The sequence below is a fragment of the Chlorocebus sabaeus genome, chromosome X, assembly GCF_047675955.1.
Source record: "Chlorocebus sabaeus isolate Y175 chromosome X, mChlSab1.0.hap1, whole genome shotgun sequence".
NCBI classification, from domain to species: domain Eukaryota; kingdom Metazoa; phylum Chordata; class Mammalia; order Primates; family Cercopithecidae; genus Chlorocebus; species Chlorocebus sabaeus.
Window position 1 is genome coordinate 5,042,711 of NC_132933.1, and position 19,516 is coordinate 5,062,226.

Here is a 19,516-nt window from a genome sequence, read left to right on the forward strand (position 1 = left end):
ATGTGTGATTAGTCAGAGCCTCTAGTCTAGGTGGGGTGCTGGCGATCGGAGAGAAGGTACCCTGGATTGACAAAATATAGAGTAGCCTTTGTGAGACCTGGGGTGGGGTGGGAGAACTTGGCCCCTCATCAGTGGAGCTGTGGGCTCCAATGACCCCTCTTACTTCTCTATGGAGAAGGTTTTCTGTGAGATAGTACTTCATGTTCCAAACACCTGAGCCTTCAACATTCTAGTGGACTGAAGCTTGGGGTTTTGTTTTGTTTTTATTTTTTAATTTTTATTTTTGATGGGGATAGATAGATTGAGGAAGGCTATCAGCTCAGTATATCTTTGGGTGGCTTTGACAGATTTCCCTTTTGTGGAGTTACATTCATGGCACTGTCTAAAGGACCATGAACATTTCAGGAGAGAATTTCAGTATTATTTTGTTTCATACAAAGATAAATTTTTAAATCTTTGTTTTGTTATCATTGCTTTTTACAGACAGGGCCTCACTGTGTCGCCCATGCTAGAGAGCAATACACAGTCATAACCCACTGTAACCTCAAACTTCTAGCCTCCAGTGATCCTCCTTCCTCAGCCTTCCAAGTAATTGGGACTACAGGCGTGCACCACCATGCCTAGCTAATAAAAATCATTTTTAACATTTATTTTTAATTGACAAATAATCTTTGTATATATTTATAGGGTACAATGTGATGTTTTGGTCTGTGTATATATTGTAGTAAGATTCATTCAAACTAACATATCCATTATCTCACAAGCTTATTTTGTTGTAGTGAGAATGGTAAAAGTCTATTAGCAATTAAAAAGTATATAATACATTATTATTAATTGTGGTCACTATGCAGTGCAGTAGGTTGCTAAAACTTAATTTCTCTTGTTTAACTGAAGCTTCGTATTCTTTAATCAACACTTTCCCTTTCCCCATACCTCTCCCTCCCCTCAGCCTCTGGTTAGCTACCTTTCTACTGTTTCTGTGAGATCAACTTTTTAAAATTCCACATCTAAGTGAGATCATACAATATTTGTATTTCTGTGCATGGCTTATTTCACTTAGCATAATGTCCTTCAGTTCCATCCACATTGTCATGAATGACAGAATTTCCTTCTTTTTAAAGGATGGATAGTACTCCGTTTATATATGTACCACATTTTCTTTATCCATTCATTTGTTGATGGGCACTTAGGTTGCTTCCATACCTTCACTAGTGTAAATAAAACCAAAATGAACATGGGAGTACAGATAGCTCTTCAAAATAGTGATTTCAATTCTTTTGGTTTTTTTTTTTTTTTTTTTTTTTTTGAGACAGAGTCTTTCTCAGTTGCCCAGGCTGGAGCACAGTGGTGCGATCTCGGCTCACTGCAAGCTCCACCTCCCGGGTTCACGCCTTTGTCCTGCCTCAGCCTCCTGAGTAGCTGGGACTACAGGCGCCCACCACCACGCCTGGCTAATTTTTTATATTTTTAGTAGAGATGGGGTTTCACTGTGTTAGCCAGGATAGTCTCGATCTCCTGACCTCATGATCCGCCCGCCTCGGCCTCCCAAAGTGCTGGGATTACAGGTGAGAGCCACCACGCCTGGCATTCCTTTGGATATTAATGCATGCACAGAACTGGGATTGATTTCTGAATTATATGATAATTTTATTTTTTGTTTTTTTGAGGAACCTCCATACCATTCTCCGAAATGGCTATACTAATTTACATTCCTAACAATATGTGCAAGTGTTCCCTTTTCTCCATATCCTCACCAACAAATACAATTTGTCTTCTTGATAATAGCCATTCTAACAGATGTAAGATGACATCACATTTTTGTTTGTTTTTGTTTTTGTTTTGTTTTGTTTTTTGAGACGGTGTCTCACTCTGTCACCAGGCTGGAGTGCAGTGGTGAGATCTCAGCTCACTGCAACCTCTGCGTCTCTGGTTCGAGAGATTCTCCTGCCTCAGCCTCCCGAGTAGCTGGGACTACAGGCGCATGTCACTGCGCCCAGCTAATTTTTGTATTTTTAGTAGAGACGGGGTTTCACCATGTTGGCCAGGATGGTCTCAATCTCTTGACCTCGTGATCTGCCTGCCTCGGCTTCCCAAAGTGCTGGGATTACAGGCATGAGCCACCACGCCCGGCCCACATTTTGGTTTTAATTTGTGTTTCCCTGATGATTACAGATATTGAGCATTTTTTCATATACCCGTTGGCCATTCATATCTCTTCTTTTGAGAAGCTCCTTTGCCCATTTTTAACTGGGTTATTTGTTTTCTTGCTATTGAGTTGAATTCCTTATATATTTTGGATATTAACCCCTTTTCAGACGTATGGTTTACAAATATTTTCTCCTAATCCATGGGTTGTCTTTTTACTCTGTTGTTTCCTTTGCTGTGCAGAAAGTTTTTAGTTTCATTCAGTCTCATTTGTCTACTTTCACTTTTGTTGCCTGTGCTTTTGGAGTCTTATCTAGGAAGTGGTTGCCCAGACTAATGTTGTGGAACTTTTTCCCTGTGTTTTTTTCTAGTAGCTTTGCAGTTTCAGGTCTTGCGTTTAAGTCTTTTATTCATTTTGAGTTAATTTTTGTATATGGTATGAGATAGGGGTCCAGTTTCATTCTTCCGCATGTAGATATCCAGTTTCCCTACATCATTTACTGAAGAGACTGTCCTTGTTGGAGATCAATTAACTGTAAATATTTGATTTGATTTTGGTGCTTTCTATCCTGTTCCATTAGTTGATGTGTCTGTTTTTATGCCAGTACCATGCTGTTTTGATTACAATAGTTTTACAATATATTTTGAAATCGAGAAGTGTGATGCCTCCAGCTTTGTGCATTTTGCTCAAGATTGCTTTGGCTATTGGGGGTCATTTCTGGTTCCATACAAATTTTAGAATTGTTTTTTCCATTTCTGTGAAAAATGACATTGGAATTTTGATTAAAAATTACATCGTATCTGTAGATCACTTTGGTCAGTATAGACATTTTAACAATATTCTTCTAATACACGAACATGGAATATATTTTCATTTGTCTTTTTAATTTTTCATCATTGTTTTATAGTTTTCAAGGTACAGGTTAGGAGGTATGGGTCTTTTACCTCCTTGGTTAAGTTTACTACTAGGTAGACTGAAGTCTATTGATATTTGCTCTGTATATTTAGGTGCTTCAATGTTGGGTGTGTATATATTTACAATTGTTATACTTTCTTAATGAATTGACGCCTTCAGCATGTAATGACCTCCTTTGTCTCCTTTTACAGTTTTTGACTTCAAAAATCTATTATTATTTTTTTACTTTTATTTTCAGTTCAGGGATACATGTGCAGGTTTGTTATATAGGTAAACTTGTATCATGGGGGTTTGTTGTACAGATTATTTCCTCACCTGGGTAATAAGCCTAGTACCCATTGGTTATTTTTCCTCATCCTCTCCCTCCTCCTACCCTCTGCCCTCCAATAGGCCCCAATATGTGTTGTTCCCTTCTATGTGTTCATGTGTTCTCATCGTTTAGTCCCACTTATAAGTGAGAACATGTGGTACTTGGTTTTCTGTTCCTATATTAGTTTGCTAACAATACTGACCTCTATTTTGTCTGATATAAGTATAGCTACCACCACTCACTTTGGGTTTTTATTTGCATGGAATACCTTTTGTTATTCCTTCACTTTCTAAAGGGAAATGACCATTTCTAGGGAGTATTTCATTATTACTTTATTTTATGCAAAGATAGTTTAATTTATTTTTTTTAACTTTTAGGATCTGGGGACTTTGATGATTTTAACCTGGAGGATGCAGTGAAAGAAACTTCCTCAATAAAACGTGAGTAGTAGATCAAACAAACTATTAAAAACAAACAACAGTGATTAATGTGTATCGTCCACTCAGAATATATGCGCAAGAAAAACAATATATTTTACTTCATCAGATGAAATATGGATAGTGGCTGGGCACAGTGGCTCATGCCTGTAATCCCAGCACTTTGGGAGGCCAAGGCGGGAGGATCACTTGAGGTCGGGAGTTCGAGACCAGCCTGGCCAACCTGGTGAAACCCCGTCTCCACTAAAAATACAAAATTAGCCGGGTGTGTTGGTGCATGCCTGTAATCCCAGCTACTCGGGAGGCTGAGGCATGAGAATTGCTTGAACCCGGGAGGTGGAGGTTGCAGTGAGCTGAGATCGCACCATTACACTCCAGCCTGGTTGATGAAGCGAGAGCTCTGTCTCAAAAAAAAAAAAAAAAAAAAAGGAAAAAAAAAGAAAGAAAAGAAATGGATAGTTATATTATTTAAAATAAAATTCAAATATTTAAATCCTTTGTTAAAAATACCTAACAATGTGTGATAACTGATATATCATTTTCTGTAGCTCAAGTCATAGCCCCTACTAGTGTGACATACCAGCAATGGCCTCCAAGGGCTGTCTTCCTTAACTCAGAAAAAAAGTTACTTTGAAGTGAATAAAAGATTTGTTTCCCCTTTTAGATTGATTTTATAATGGCTTTTTTTTTTTTTTTTTTTTTTTTTTTTTTTGAGACAGGGTCTTGCTCTGTCGCCCAAGCTGGAGTGCAGTGGCACCATCTTAGCTTTACTATAGCCATAAACTCCTAGGCTCAAGTGATCCTCCCATCCCAGCCTTCCAAGTAGCTGGGACTATAGGTGTGTGCTACCACATCTGGCTAATTTTTAAATTTTTTTTGTGGAGACAGAATCTCACTGTGTTGCCCAAGCTGGTCTTGAACTCCTGGCCTTAAGTGATTCTCCCACTTTGCCCTCCCAAAATGCTGAGATTATGAGCATTAGCCACCATACCTAGTCATGGCTTTTCTTAAAATGGAGTCTGTGTAGTTTCTCAAATGCTAAGCTTTGTTATCAATTTTCCTTTCATTTTTTAACTTTATTTATTTGTTTGTTTGTTTGTTTGTTTGTTTTGGAGACAGAGTCTCGCTCTGTCACCCAGGCTGGAGTGCAGTAGTGCAATCTTGGCTCACTGCAACCTCCCCCTCCCGGGTTCAAGCAATTCTCCTGCCTCAGCCTCCCGAGTAACTGGGACTACAGGCGCATACCGCCATGCCCAGCTAATTTTTTGTATTTTAGTAGAGGGGATTTCACTGTGTTGCCCAGGCTGGTCTCAAACTCCTGAGCTCAGGCAATCTGCCCGCCTCGGCCTCCCAAAGTGCTGGGATTACAGGTGTGAGCCACAACGCCCGGCCTCCTTAAACCATTCTTTCAAAAAATGATAACTACTTATAAAGTAAAGCCACGGTCTCCGTTGACCCTTCTCCCTTCTACTTCCATGAGAACTACTGTAGTCAGTTTGGGGCATGTTGATCCCAATTAGTTTTCAATGCTGTTATGTACATCTATAGATAGAAATTGGTGTTTTTTTTGTTTTTTAATGTTACAGATGTGAGGCTCTTTCATTTAATGTGTATTGAAGTCCTTAGAGAACATGTCTATGTTGGTTTTTTTCCAGCTGCCTTAGGAAAGTACCACAAACTGGATGACTTAAAACAACAGAACTTTATTCTCTCACAGTTCTGGATGCTAGAAGTTCTACATCAAGGTGTTGGTTGGGCCACATTCTCTCTGAAGGCTCTAGGGAAGAATCTTTCCTTGACTTTCCCCACTTCTGGTGGCTCTAGGTGTTCCTTGATTTGTGGTTGCGTCACTCCAATCTCTGCCTCTATTGTCACACGGTATTCCCCTTTCTGTGTCTCTCTTCTTTCTCTTACAAAGATGCTTGTTAGTGGGCTGAAGGCCCACCTAGATAATCCAGGATGATCTCATCTTGAGATCTTTCACTTAATTACATCTGCAGAGATCCTTTTTCCAAATAAGGAAATATATATTTATAGGCATATAATATATGCACACATACATATTTGTGTGCATATATATACACACACACACACACACACACACACACCCCTTATTCGTTTTACCACTGCATGGTATACCATAGTATGCATTCAGTAAATGTCTGAGTGCCAGCTGTGTTATCAGTCACTGTTTTAGGCTTTGGGGCTACAGCCATGAACAAATCACACACAAACCAAACCTTGTGGAACCAGCATTCCAGTAGTGTGGATTTGGCCATGACCCATATTGCCATGTCCTTACTGGCAGACACGTGGTTTATTTCATTTTTATGCAATTACAAATAGGGCTACAGCGGACATTCTTGTCCATGTTCTTTGTGCCCAAGTGCAGTGTGACTGCTAGGACTAAAGATATGTGTATTTTATATTATAAAAAACTCTGCCAAATTGCTCTCCAAAGTGGATTTGCCATTATGCAGTGTTACTGATGTTGTTATAATAGTACCTGTTTTCTCAGACCCACGCCAACACTGAATTTTATCAATAAAAAATATTTTACCAGTATGATGGGCAAAATAATATCTCATTGCTTATTATGCATTCTCCTGATTGTAGTCATATGGAGCATCATATATTTACTGGCTATTTGCATTTGCCTCTTTGGTAAATTTTCACATTCTTCCCCCATTTTTCTGCCGGATTGCTTGCCTTTTAAAAATGGGTTTATTAAGATCTCTTCATATTATATATTGAGTTGAGAAAGTCAAGGGCTTTGGAGTCAGACTTCTTGGGTCAAAACCTTACCTCTGCCACTTGTGAACTGTCACCTTGGGTAAGTCACCTGACTTGTCTGCACCTCAGTTTCCTTATCTCTTGCATGAAGATAATAAGAAGCCCTGCCTCCTAGGATCATTGTAAGGATGACATGGGAGGAGCCATGTGAAGCACTCAGCACAGTCCTTGGAACAAGGTGAGTGCTCAGTAAGCATTAGCCTTACTGTTGTTCTTTGACTGACTTGATTGGAAGGACTGACTGTGGCTGGACCTCTGGTGTAAGAGTCAAGCAGACCTAAATTGAGTGACAGACTCAACACAATTCCTGACAAAATCCCAGATGGATTTTTTGCAGAAGTGGATAAGCTGACGCTAAAATTCATATGGAAATTCAAAAGACTCAGAATAGCCAAAGCAATCTTGAAAAATAAGAAAAAGATGGAGAACTTACACTTATCAATTGTGGCACTGACTATAGACCAAAATTATCAAGATAGTAGACTACTGTCTAGAGATCAATGGAATAGAACTGCGAGTCTAGAAGTAAACCCTTAGATCTATGGTCAGTTGATTTTTGACAAAGGTGCCAAGACCTATTCAAATGAAAAGAATAGTCTTCAACAAATATTGCTTAGGACCATAGGATATCCACATGCAAAAGAATGAAGTTGGACCGTTACCTCACATCATACACAAAAATTAACTCCAAATTGATCATAGACCTAGAAGTATAAATCTCTTAGAAGTTAATTTTTGTGTACGGTATGAGGTGAGCAGTTTGGGCATTATCAGGTCTTTCCTGGGCATTTGTGCTGTCCTCTGCATGCAGGTGGCCTCTAAGATCCTCAGGAAAATAAATACACTTAATGTATTAGCAATGATGGTTTTAATGAAATCATTTAATATCTCCAAAACAAACAGGACCAAAAATCAAAACAAATTTGATAAGTATAAATAGACTTTCAATAAATGTGTTAACTTCTTGATGGGAACTTTTTAAATCTCAGCATATCATACCTCCAATCGACAGGGACTTTTTAATATATAAAATCCCTTTTTGAGTCTTGTGCTGGCCCATCTGATCTTCCTCCTCAGCACCCATCAGCCAGTGTGTCTGGGAACCTCTAGAACCACCTGTATGTGATGTATGTGGTTGAATGACAGCCCACAAGACCACATCATGCTGCCACCCTTTTTTCTATCTTAGCTTATATTTCTCATAACTGAGGTTTCAAAGAGATAGGCCTCTCTACCTCACCTTGGTCCAAATACTTATCTTGCAGAGAATGTTCTTCTCTGCACGTTGTGCATTCCTCTGCTTGTTTTAAAAATCCCTGAACCACCTAGGCCAGAGATCGTATCATAAATGGCCTTTATTTATTTATTCACCAATGTTTTTTGAGTGCCGGCTTGCTGCTAGGTGCTAGACCTAACAATGTGGAAGAGGTCACTGCCCTTATGAATTGTTTTCTCTGGAAGGAGACATACAGTACCTAAAATATTTTCAGATATTGCTGAGTACTTTCAACCAAATTCAAGAGGGTGATGGGATAGCAAGGGCCCAAGATTAGGGGCAGCTATTTTAAATTAAGTGGTGAAGGCATCTCTGAGGAGAGGTAATATGCAAGGAAGTGAGGAAGGAGTCTTCGAGGCCAAGAGATCAGTTGTAAGAGTTCTGAGGCAGAAAAGAGCCAGGCTTACTCTGTGGCCTGGAAGGCAGCCTGTGTGGCTGGAGTTTGGAGAATGCTGGAGAAAAGACAGAGAAGTTGTCAGGGGACAGATCATGCAGGATCTTACTAGTGTATTCACAGGGTTGCACAACCATCACTACAGTCTGTTTTAGAACACTTTTATTACTTCAAAAAGAAACACTGTATCCTTTACCTATCACTTCCCAATCCCTTAATTCTTCTTGTTTCTACCCTTCACCCCCAAGCAACCACTCATCTCTTTCTGTCTCCATGGACTTCCCTATTCTGAATATTTCATATCATTGGAATCATTCAATATGTGGACTTTATGTTTATCTGCTTTCACTTAGTGTAATGTTTTCAAGGCTCATCCATGTTGCTTTCAGAGTCCTCCACCACTCTCACCATCTCTTCCTTTCTCTCTGTGTGTGTAATCATCTCATGGGGGAACACACTTCTGATTCTGCCAAATAAAACTTCTTATGAATGTCCCCATTCCCTGGGAATACCATGGGCCCTGTATTAGTCCATTTGTGCTGCCATAACAAAATGCCTTTGACTAGATCATTTATAAGTAACAGAAATATATTGCTCATAGCTCTGGAGGCTGGGAAGTCCAAGATCAAGGTGCTGGCATATTCAGTGTCTGGTGAGGGCTGCTTTCTGCTTCATAAATGGTGCCTTTTAGCTGTGTTCTCACACGGCAGAAGGGGCAAAAGGGCTGCCTCAAACCTCTTTTATTGGGGCACTAATCCCATTTGTGAGAATGGTGCCCTTTGTGACCTAATCACCTCCCCAAAGTCCTCACCTTTTAATACCATCAGTATGGGGATTAAGTTTCAACATGAATTTGGGGCTGGGTGGGGGGCACATATACATTCAGACCAAGCAGTTACCATTATTAAACCACACCTGGGGGAACCCACCCTGTTTTGTTTACTGTTTCAGTACAGCACAATGTTACAGAGAATCACTCCTGGTCAGAGTGCCATATTGCGGGAAGCGTTTGCTGAGCAGCTAAGAATTTTTTCTGAGTTTGTCATTTTGAGAAAGTCTTCACAGAAATGGGTCTCTTTATTTTAGGAGCTAACTGTTTTGATGAAGTTGACCTACTATTCTTAGTCCTTGATAAGTAGACTCTTCTCATCTCAATTACGAATAAGAAATCCCATTTAAAGACTTACAACATGAAAATCTGTAGTTAATAGTTTCTAAAAATGTGCATAAATTGAACATTTTTTGTTCTACATCAATGCAAGCTCAGGCTCTGGCAGAACAACTGATTCCACATGCATGTAGGCACTGCTCTCTCTTGAATGGCACCTGCAGATCTTCAGAGAAATGAGACTTTTCCAGAAACTGGGCATTGCAGGGCAGAACTGCACAAGTAATCAAGACTGTGTGGAACTATTTGGTACTGTAATTAAGACTGTGTGGTACTGGCATCACATAGGTCAATGGGACAGAATTGAGAATCTGAATATAAACCTTTATATTTATGGTCAGTTAATTTTCTTTAAGACAGATAAACAAATACTTTTACACAAGAGTTGTTTGAGTCATGCAAATTTTAAGCTAATATTTACGTAGTGGCACTTGCTTTTCTGGAATTTGCTCAAATAATGGTTTCAGTAATTCCTCTTTTGTACCTATCTGTATTATAATATAATTATACATAAATAAACTCATTTGGACAAGTTGTACTCTTGCGTTTTACTGGTACAAAGTCAAATGGAAATTAGAGACAAAATTATCTCTAAATTGATGATGAGATAGATTAAATATATACATACATACACACACATAATGACTACAGATTATCACATGTGGTTCTGTTACCATACATATCCATCCACTGGGGTGTGTGGTCTTCACAGTGAGGTATGAGTTAGGGTACCCAAAATCTTCTTAAGGAGTAGTGTGCAAACATTATCATTTTAAGGGAAAGACTTCCCGTATTCTCAACTTCCAAATATAGATTTTACTAAAACAGAACTGCAACAACCCCCTTGCTATGGTTTGAAAGTTTTTTCCCTCCAAAATTCATGTTGAAATTTAATTCCCAATGTAACAGTATTGACAGGCAAGGTTTTCTTCTTCTTCTTCTTCTTTTTTCTAAAAATGAGACAGGGTCTCGCTATGTTGCCTAGGCTAGACTTGAATTCCTAGGCTCAAGTGATCCTCCCACCTCTGCCTCCTGAGTAAGAGGTGATTGGGTCATGAGGGTTCTGCCCTCATGAATGAATTAACCCATTCATGCATTAATAGGTGAATGGATTAGTAGGTTATCATGGGAGTGGGACTGGTGGCTTTATAAGAAGGGAAAGAGAGACCTGAGCTAGCAACCAGCCCCACTTGGCACGTGATATCCGGTGCCACCTTGAGACTCTGCAGAGAGTCCCCACTTGCAAGAAGGCCCTCACTCACAAAATACAGCACCTCAACCTTGGACTTCTCAGCCTCTATGACTGTAAGAAATAAATTCCTCTTTTTTATAAATTACCCAGTTTCAGCTGGGTGCAGTGGCTCATGCCTGTAATTCCAGCACTTTGGGAGGGTGAGGCAGGTGGATGACTTGGGGTCAGGAGTTTGAGACCAGCCTGGCCAACATGGTGAAACCCCGCCTCTACTAAAAATACGAAAATTAGCTGGGCGTGGTGGCACATGTCTGTAATCCCAGTTACTTGGGAGGCTGAGGCAGGAGAATCACTTGAACCTGGGAGGCGGAGGTTGCAGTGAGCCAAGATTGCGCCACTGCACTCCAGCCTGAGCCACAGAGAGAGATTCCACCTCAAAAATAAATAAATAAATAAATAAATAAATAAATAACCAACCAACCAACCAATCAACCAACCCAGTTTCAGGTATTCCGTTATAAGCAACAGAAAAAAGACTAAGACATTGTATTAGTCCATTCTCATGCTGCTAATAAAGACATACCTGAGACTGGGTAATTTATAAAGGAAAGAGTTAATTGACTCATAGTTCAGCATCACTGGGGAGGCCTCAGGAAACTTACAGTCATGGTGGAAGGAGAAACAAACATGTCCTTCATATGGAAGCAGCAAGGAGAGGTGCAGAGTGAAGGGGGAGAAAAGCTCCTTATAAAACCATCCAATCTTGTGAGAACTCACTATCACAAGAACAGCATGAGGGTAACCGCCCCCATGATTTAATTACCTCCCACTGGGTCCCTCCCATGACATGTGGGGGTTATGAGAACTACAATTCAAGATAAGATCTGGGTGAGAACACAGCCAAACCATATCAGACATCCTTCTTTAAAAAAATAATTTATTGAGGTAAAATCATACAATATAAAATTAACCTTTTTATTTTTAAAATTTATTGTGTATATTTGAGGTATATAACATGATATTGTGAGATGCATATACAATTTGATAAATAGTTACCCTAGTGAAGCAAGTTAATATATCCATCATTTCACATAATTACCCATTTTACTGTTTGACAAGAACAGCAATATTTCATTTAGCAAAAATTCCAAATACAATACAATGTTATCAGCTATAGTCCTCATGTTTTACATTAGATCGCTAGACTTGTTCATCTTATATACCTGTTACTTTGTATCTTTTCCCTTACCTATCGAGCAGTTTCTCTCTATTCTTTTATCCTCCCAACCCCAAATAACCACCAACCTACTTTCTGTATCTGTGAATTTATCCTGGATATTTTATATAAATGGAACTGGACAGCATGTAGCCTTTTGTGCCTGGCTTCTTTTGTGTAGCGTAATGTGTTGGATGCACTTCCATGTTGTAGCGTGTATCAGTACTTCATTCCTTTTTATGGCTAAGTAATACTTCATTGTGTAGACATACCACAATTTTGTTTATCCACTCATCAGTTGATGGACATTTGGTTGTTTCCACCTCTTGGCTTGTGAATAATGTTACTGTGAACATGCTGTATACACGTACTTGTTTGGATACCTGTTTTAAATTCTTTTTGATATATACCTAGGAGTAGAATTTCTGGTTACTATGGTCATTCTGTTTAACTTTTTGAGGAACTGCCAAATTGTTTTCCACGGTGGCTGAAGCATTTTACATTCCCATCAGTAATGTATGAGGGTTCCAATGTATTTGCATCCTTGCCAACTTGTTTTTTTTTTTTTTAATGAAAGCCATCCTGATGGGTGTGAGGTGGGACCTCATTGTGGTTTTCATTTGCATTTCCCTAAAGACTAATGACTAATGATCTCTTTGTACATTTATCATGCATATGATTTGCAAATTTTCTCCCATTTTGTAGGTCGTCTTTTCACTTTCTTGATAACGTTCTTAGATGCACAAAAATTATAAATTTTGGTTAATGTGTAATTTATCTGTTTTTTGTTTTGTTGCCCATGCTTTGCATGTCATTGCTAAGTATCCATTGCCAAATCAAAGGTCATGAAGATTTACCCGTATGTTTTCTTCTAAGAGGGGTTTTAGTTCTTATATTTAGATGTTTGGTCCATTTGAGTTAATTTTTGTATATCGTGAGAAGTATAGGTCCAGTTTCATTAGCCTATGGTTATCCAGCTGTCTGAGCACCATTTGTTGAAAAGACTGTCCTTTCTCCATTGAATGGTGTTGGCATCCTGTTGAAAATCAATTGACCATAAATATGAGGGTTTACTTCTAGACTCTCAATCCTGTAACATTGGTCTATATGTGTATTCTTAAGCTAGTTCCACGGTATTTTGGTTACTGTAGCTTTGTAGTAAGTTTTGAAATTGAGAGGTGTGACTCCTTCTGTTTTGCTCTTTTTTTAAAGATTGATTTGGCTATTTAGGGTCCCACGCAATTCCATATGGATATTAGGATTAGCTTATCCATTTCTGCACAAAAGGCAGTTGGTATTTTGATGGAGATTGCACAGGATCTGCAGATTAATTTGGAAAATATTGCCACTTTAACAGTATTGAGTCTTGTAATCTATGGATGTAGGATTTCATTCCATTAATTTAGGTCTTTAATTTTTTAACAGGGTGTTGTAACTTTTAGTGTACATTATACTTCCTTGGTTAAATTTATTTCTAACAGTTTTATTCTTTTTATTGCTATTATAAATGAAATTGTTTTCTTCTTTTGCTCTTTGTATTGATCATTGCTAGTGTATAGAAATACAGCTGATTTTCATGTATTGATCTTATATCTTGCAACTTTGCTGAACTCATTCGCTTTAATAGTTTTTAATTGGTGTGGATTCTTGAGGGTTTTCTATATATGAAATCATAGCATCTGTGAATAGAGATAGTTGGACTTCTTCCTTTCTAATCTCAGAGAGTTTCTTTCTTTTTCTTGACTAATTGCTCTAGTTAGAACTTCCATTACAGTGTTGAATAGGAGTGGTTAAGTGCTGATTCTAGGAAGAAAGCTTTCAGTCTTTCACCTTTAAGTATGCTGTCAATTGCAGATTTTTCAGATGCCCTTTATCAGGTTGAGGAAATTCTCTTTTATTTCTAGGAAGTTAACAGATGAGGCCAAAATAAACCATCTAAATGCTTTTAAAAATCCAATAGCCTAATTATCACTAAAAAGCACATACAGAGTAGACTCGATGGAGTAAGCAGAACAAAATGGGAAATTCTCTTCTATTCCTAATTTATTGAGTGTTTTTATCATGAAATAGTGGTTGACTTTCGTTAAATGCCTTTTCTGCATCAATGGAGGTAATCCTGTTTTTTTTTCTCCTTCCATTCTATTAATATGGGATAGTACATTGATTGATTTTACTATGTTGAACTACCCTTACATTCCTGAGATAAACCCCTCTTGGTTATGGTCAGTCCTAATATGGTGCTAGTTTTGGTTTGCTAGTATTTTATTGAGGATTTTTGCCTCTACATTCGTAAGAGGATTTTTACCTCTACATTCATAGCTATATTCTGTAGTTTTTGCGTGTATTTGTCTGACTTTGGTATTAACATACTACTGGCCTCATAGAATGAGTTAGGAAGTGTTCCCTTCTCTTGGTTTGTTTGTTTATTTACTTATTTGAAGAGTTTGAGGTTAATTGGTATTGATTCCTTTTTAAATGTTTGATAGAATTCAGCAATTAAGACTTCTGGTTCCAGAATTTTATTTGTGGGAAGTTTTTGGTTACTGATTCAATCTCTTGCTATAAGTCTAGTCAGATCTTCTATTTCTTCTCGAGTCAGTTTAGCTAGTTGTGTTTTAATAGGAAGTTATCTGTTTCATTTAGGTTATTGAATTTATTTGGATTATAATTGTTCAAGATACTCCTTTCTAATTTTTTATTTCTCTAAGGTTGGTAATAATGTCCTCTCATTCCTGAAATTAGCAATTTGGGTCTTCTCTCTTTATCTTGGTAGGTCTGCTACAGTTTATCAATTTTGTTGATCTTAAGAGATCTTTCCTCTTTTGTTCTTTATTTTTCCCTTCTCTCTTTCATTTTATTTCTGCTATAATCTTTGGTGTTTTCTTCCTCTGCCTGCTTTAGGTTTAGTTTGCTCTTCTTTTTCTAGTTACTCTTTAAAATTGTTGTATAGGTTTTATTTTATAATAATGAACTTAACTCTGCAATCCAGCTAGACGTGGAAGGGAATAAGGAAAATATGGAACCCAAAGAGCTGCAGTGAGTGCACAAAGATTATAGGATATTGAGAGCAAATGGGATTGAGGGGTGCTCTCTTGAGCTACAGAAGAAATAGTCTGGTGGTTAAGATAAAACAGGTCAAATTTATTAGAGTTGTCCACATTTGGCAATGGTGATCTTCTTGCTGGTCTTGCCATTCCTAGACCCAAAGTGCTCCATGGCTTCTGTGGCATTCATGGCCTCTTTGACCTTGCCAAAGACCACATACCTGCCATTCAACCACTCAGTCTTGGCAGTGGAGATGAAAAACTGGGAACCATTTGTATTCGATCTACCATTTGCTGTGGGCAAGATATCAGGACCTGTATGCTTCAGGTTGAAGTTCTCATCATCAAGTTTCTCCTGGTAGTTAGATTTGCCACCATTACTGTTAGGGCATGTGAAGTCACCACCCTAGCACATAAACCCTGGAATAATTCTAGGAAACTAAGAACCCTTATAACCAAATCCTTTCTCTCCAGTGCTCAGAGCATGAAAGTTTCCTGCTGTCTTTGGAACTTGTCTGCAAACAGTTTGAAGGAGACCTGGCCCAAGGACTCACCCTAGACAGCGACGATGTCAAAGAACACAGTGGACTTGACCAGGGTTGACGGTGGCAGTGTCTGCAAAGCCTTCTTTTTCTAGTTTATTAATGTGAAAGTTTAGGTTATCAATTTGAGATCTTTCTTTTTTTGATGTAGGCGTTTACAGCTATAAATTTCCCTTTGAGCACTGCTTTCAGTGTAACACACAAGTTTTGGTATGTTGTGTTTTCATTTTCAATGATCTCAAAGTATTTCATAATTTCCCTTGTGATTTTTTTTTGACCTATTTGTTGTTTAGGAGTGTGCTCTTTAATTTCCATGTAATTGTGAATTTTCCAAATACCCTTCTGGAACTGATCTCTACTTTCATTCTGTTGTGCTGAAGAACATAATTTGTATGGCTTCAGTCTTTTTAAGTTTATTGAGATTTATTTTGTAACCTACATATGGTCTACCTTGAAGAATGTTTCACATGCACTTGAGTAGAATGTGTATTTTGTTATTGGGTGGTGTGTTCTATAGGTGTCTGTTAGGTCTAGTTGGTTTATAAAGTTGTTCAAGTCATATATATGTATCTGCCTAATTGTTTCTTCTGTGATTGAAAAGAAGATATTGAAATTTCCAACTATTATTGTTAAATCATCTGTTCTCTTCAATTTTGTAATTTTTTGCTTCATGTATTTTGGGGCTGTGTTGTTAGGTGTATATATATTTAAAATTATTATGTCTTCCTCTTGGATTGATCCTTTCATCATTATAAATAATTATAAATTGTCACTCTTTGACTCCATTAACAAGTTTTGTTATAATGTAAATCTTATCTGATATTAGTATAGCTACTCCAGCTCTCTTATGGTTATTGTTTGCATAGTATATCTTCTTCCATCCTTTTACTTTCAACTTATGTTTCTTAGAGATGGGGTCTTGCTTTGTTGCCCAGCCTGGAGTGCAGTGGCTGTTCACAGGCATAATCATAGTGCACTAGAGCCTCAAACTTATGGGCTTAAGTAATTCTCCTCCCTGATACTCCCAAGTGGCTAGGACTATAGGCACATGACAGTACACCTGACCTCAACTGATTTCTATTTTTGCTGTTTGTTTTCTGAATAGTCAATAATTATTGAGTACTTGCTGTATTCAAAGCTAAACCTGTTTCACCTTTGCCTTTCCCATTCCTTAAATTGTTTTCTCTGATATTTCCACTAGTGAGAATATGTACAACATAGTCTTGATGTTTATGAAAAGAAACTATTGGAAAAGCCTCATGCACATTGTATAATTCTTGTGAAAGTTATCTACAATTTTAAAGGAATATGGTTGAGTTCAAAGACCTAATATTTCCAATAGTAGCCACACTTATATAAAATATTGTGTGCATATGTTGTAACCACTTTCCGTTGATGAAATACTCCCATATTCCACTAAGAATGTAACCTTAGTCTATCCCTCAGCAGGATTATTTATGTTTAAAGTGCCAGGTTGATAGTTGTGGAACCAAGGCTTGGAGACCTTAAGGATCATGCTCAGGCTGTGGAACTCCCTGGAGCATGTGTCATCCCCAGCAGATCTGGGCACAAGCCCAGGTTCAGTAATCACCAGGTCACATGTGAGACCATGTCCACCTTACCACCCTCAGCCTCCAAAGAAAAGTGAGCTGAACTCATCTCATTTAAACCTATATCATTTTGTCATCCTTTTCAGTGTGATTCTCTGGAGCTCCTAGATAGAGGGGCCTCAAGGACCAAGACAAGGATATTCTACTCATAATGTGACTTCCCCAAGTCATAAAGTAGCTGCTGTGTTTTGTTACTAAATGTGCTCCCCTTGCTGTCCTCCCTCTCCCTTTTAGAGCCATGGGATCACACCACCACCACCACAACCAATAGGCCAGGAATCACCAGAGCTCCAGCAAAACCTCCAGGTAATGTGGCTGCCTTAAGGAGGGCAGTGAGGAAGGGCCCTCTGGAGTTCCCTCTGGGGTAGCATGCAAGTGAACTACCTATAGTTTTAAGACCCATGTGTGCAGAAACAACCAAGGCGTCCATGTGAACACTGAGTTTAACTTAATGGAGTGCATACCTGGCTGATCACTATGCCTTCTGTGTTTTTTATGAAAAGTCCTGCCTGGGAAAATTTCAAGAGGAAAATGCATTTGGACTTCTTCCCCTTTTTAGCCATTTCATTTTCTAAAATCAGGGAAAATGTAATTGTTTAGGTTTTATGAAGCTGATCAAGCTTTTCTTTAGGCAGATGGAACATTTTGGAATGGCATTTATTTTACAGTGTCATCTTTCCGTAAAGGATTTTGGGACCTGGTTCTTCTTAACAACTCTTTCCTGTTGTCACTTGACCCTCTCTTGAGATGGGCCATTTTACTATTTAGACATCTTCACTGATGTAAAGAAAAACGTGACTGTGTGGCTGGCTTCCCAGTCATTGCTCCCATTCAGCAACTTGTTACCAGTGGTCGGGGGCATGATAATAGGTTCTGTGCAGTAGAGAGCTACCTTTCTTCTGAAGAGACAGTGATGATCCAAGAAAGTCACTGCTGCTTTATGATTTGCCCTCATTTCTTCACATTTCCACATTCGAAGGGGTGCTTCATGACCACATGACCTCTCCCTTTTGGTTGTCCTGTTTATGGACTCTGTGTACCTGGTTTTGAATTTTGGGTTAATACCTACAATCAGTGAGTATATTGTTAAAATGGTCTGACTGCTAGCCTAAGCAGAGCATACCTACGAATATAAATTAATTGCAAAACTGGTGGTATTCTGCAAAGTCGGAAAGTAGTAACTTTTTCTATCCTGCAGATATTTTCATTATCAATGTCTGTACACAGAATCGCATTCCAATATAAGTCTCTTTGTCTTAACCCATTGTTAGTACTGATCAGTTGAACCCATGGGCATTTTGCTTATTTTGGAATCTTATACCCAGTTGTTAATCAGTTGGCTATTTCTTTTATGTTTTGGGGCCCACTGAAGGTAGTGGATTTGACTTGGCTGATGCTTTCGATGATCAAGATAATGGCCGCAGGAAACCGGGTATAGGAGGAAGAGGTAAGTCCTTGCTGGTTGAAACTACTACAGGATTCTGTCTCATTAATTACAATATCCCACAGAGCCAGAGTCAGTCTGGGCTTGGCAGAGCTGGAGGCACTTGAAGCCAGTGGAGAACCCTATAACAGTAGTTCTCAAACCTTTTTTGTCTCGGGACTCCCCAAATCATTGAGATCTCAAGAGATTTTTGTTTATGTGGGTCACGTTTACCAATGCTCATCATCTTAGAATTTAAAACCGAAAGACTTTATTAATCTAAAATGAACAACATTAAACCCATACATTTAACGTACATAACATTTTTATGAGAAATAACTATGCTTGACGAGACAAAAACTTGTGTTGAGGAGAATGGCATGATGTTACATTTTTGCAGATTTCTCTCATGTCTGGCTGGATGGAAGCAGCTGGATTCTCACAGGCACTTTATTCCATCGCGAGATGTTGTTTTGGTTGAAGTATATGAAGGAAATCTGGCCTCACACCCATACTCAGGGGGGAAAGGGAGGAATATTTTCACAGACTTTTCAGATCTTTGTGGATAATCTTGGATAGGACACCAAAACTTGGCCCCAACAAAAGCGGTTGTTTCTTACAGGTTAAGCGCAGTGTGGAGTGTGAAACTCTATCAGTACACTTTCCACACTTGGTTCCGTGGGACTCTTTTTGTCCTTTCAATGGATCTTTTACCCATTCATGGTTTTATAACACTGCATGTTGGTCATTTGGAAAATATTAGTGCCTTGAGGTTTTTCGAGCTTCCAAGTAATGCCATGCGTCATTGTGTAAAACTGAAAGTCATATTTGTTCATATCATCACCCATCTCATTTCAAAAAAAATGTATTGGGGAAACTGTTAAACTCACAGTGGTAGAGAAAGATGTTTTTGAAGTTCTAACTTTTCCTTGAAATCTTATCATTGGCAACAAGTACCATGAGTGGCTTTCTTTAAATTGACAGGCTTGTTCATTTTCAAGAAAACATCTAACAGACATTCAAGTTGGCAAAACCATAGTTAGTTTAAAA

At 38.5% G+C, this 19,516-nt stretch overlaps 1 protein-coding gene across 2 annotated transcripts in view; it reads left to right on the forward strand.

The window, feature by feature from the left end:
* Positions 1-19,516, forward strand: part of CD99L2 (CD99 molecule like 2) — a 130,229-nt gene that overhangs the window by 62,558 nt on the left and 48,155 nt on the right. The window contains exons 2-4 of one of the 2 annotated variants that reach the window (XM_073013364.1): positions 3,749-3,811; positions 17,278-17,349; positions 18,416-18,490. In XM_073013364.1, the coding sequence (XP_072869465.1) occupies positions 3,749-3,811; positions 17,278-17,349; positions 18,416-18,490 (210 nt within the window). The remainder of the gene's footprint in view (positions 1-3,748; positions 3,812-17,277; positions 17,350-18,415; positions 18,491-19,516) is intronic. The other variant, XM_073013365.1, reaches the window with a different exon arrangement.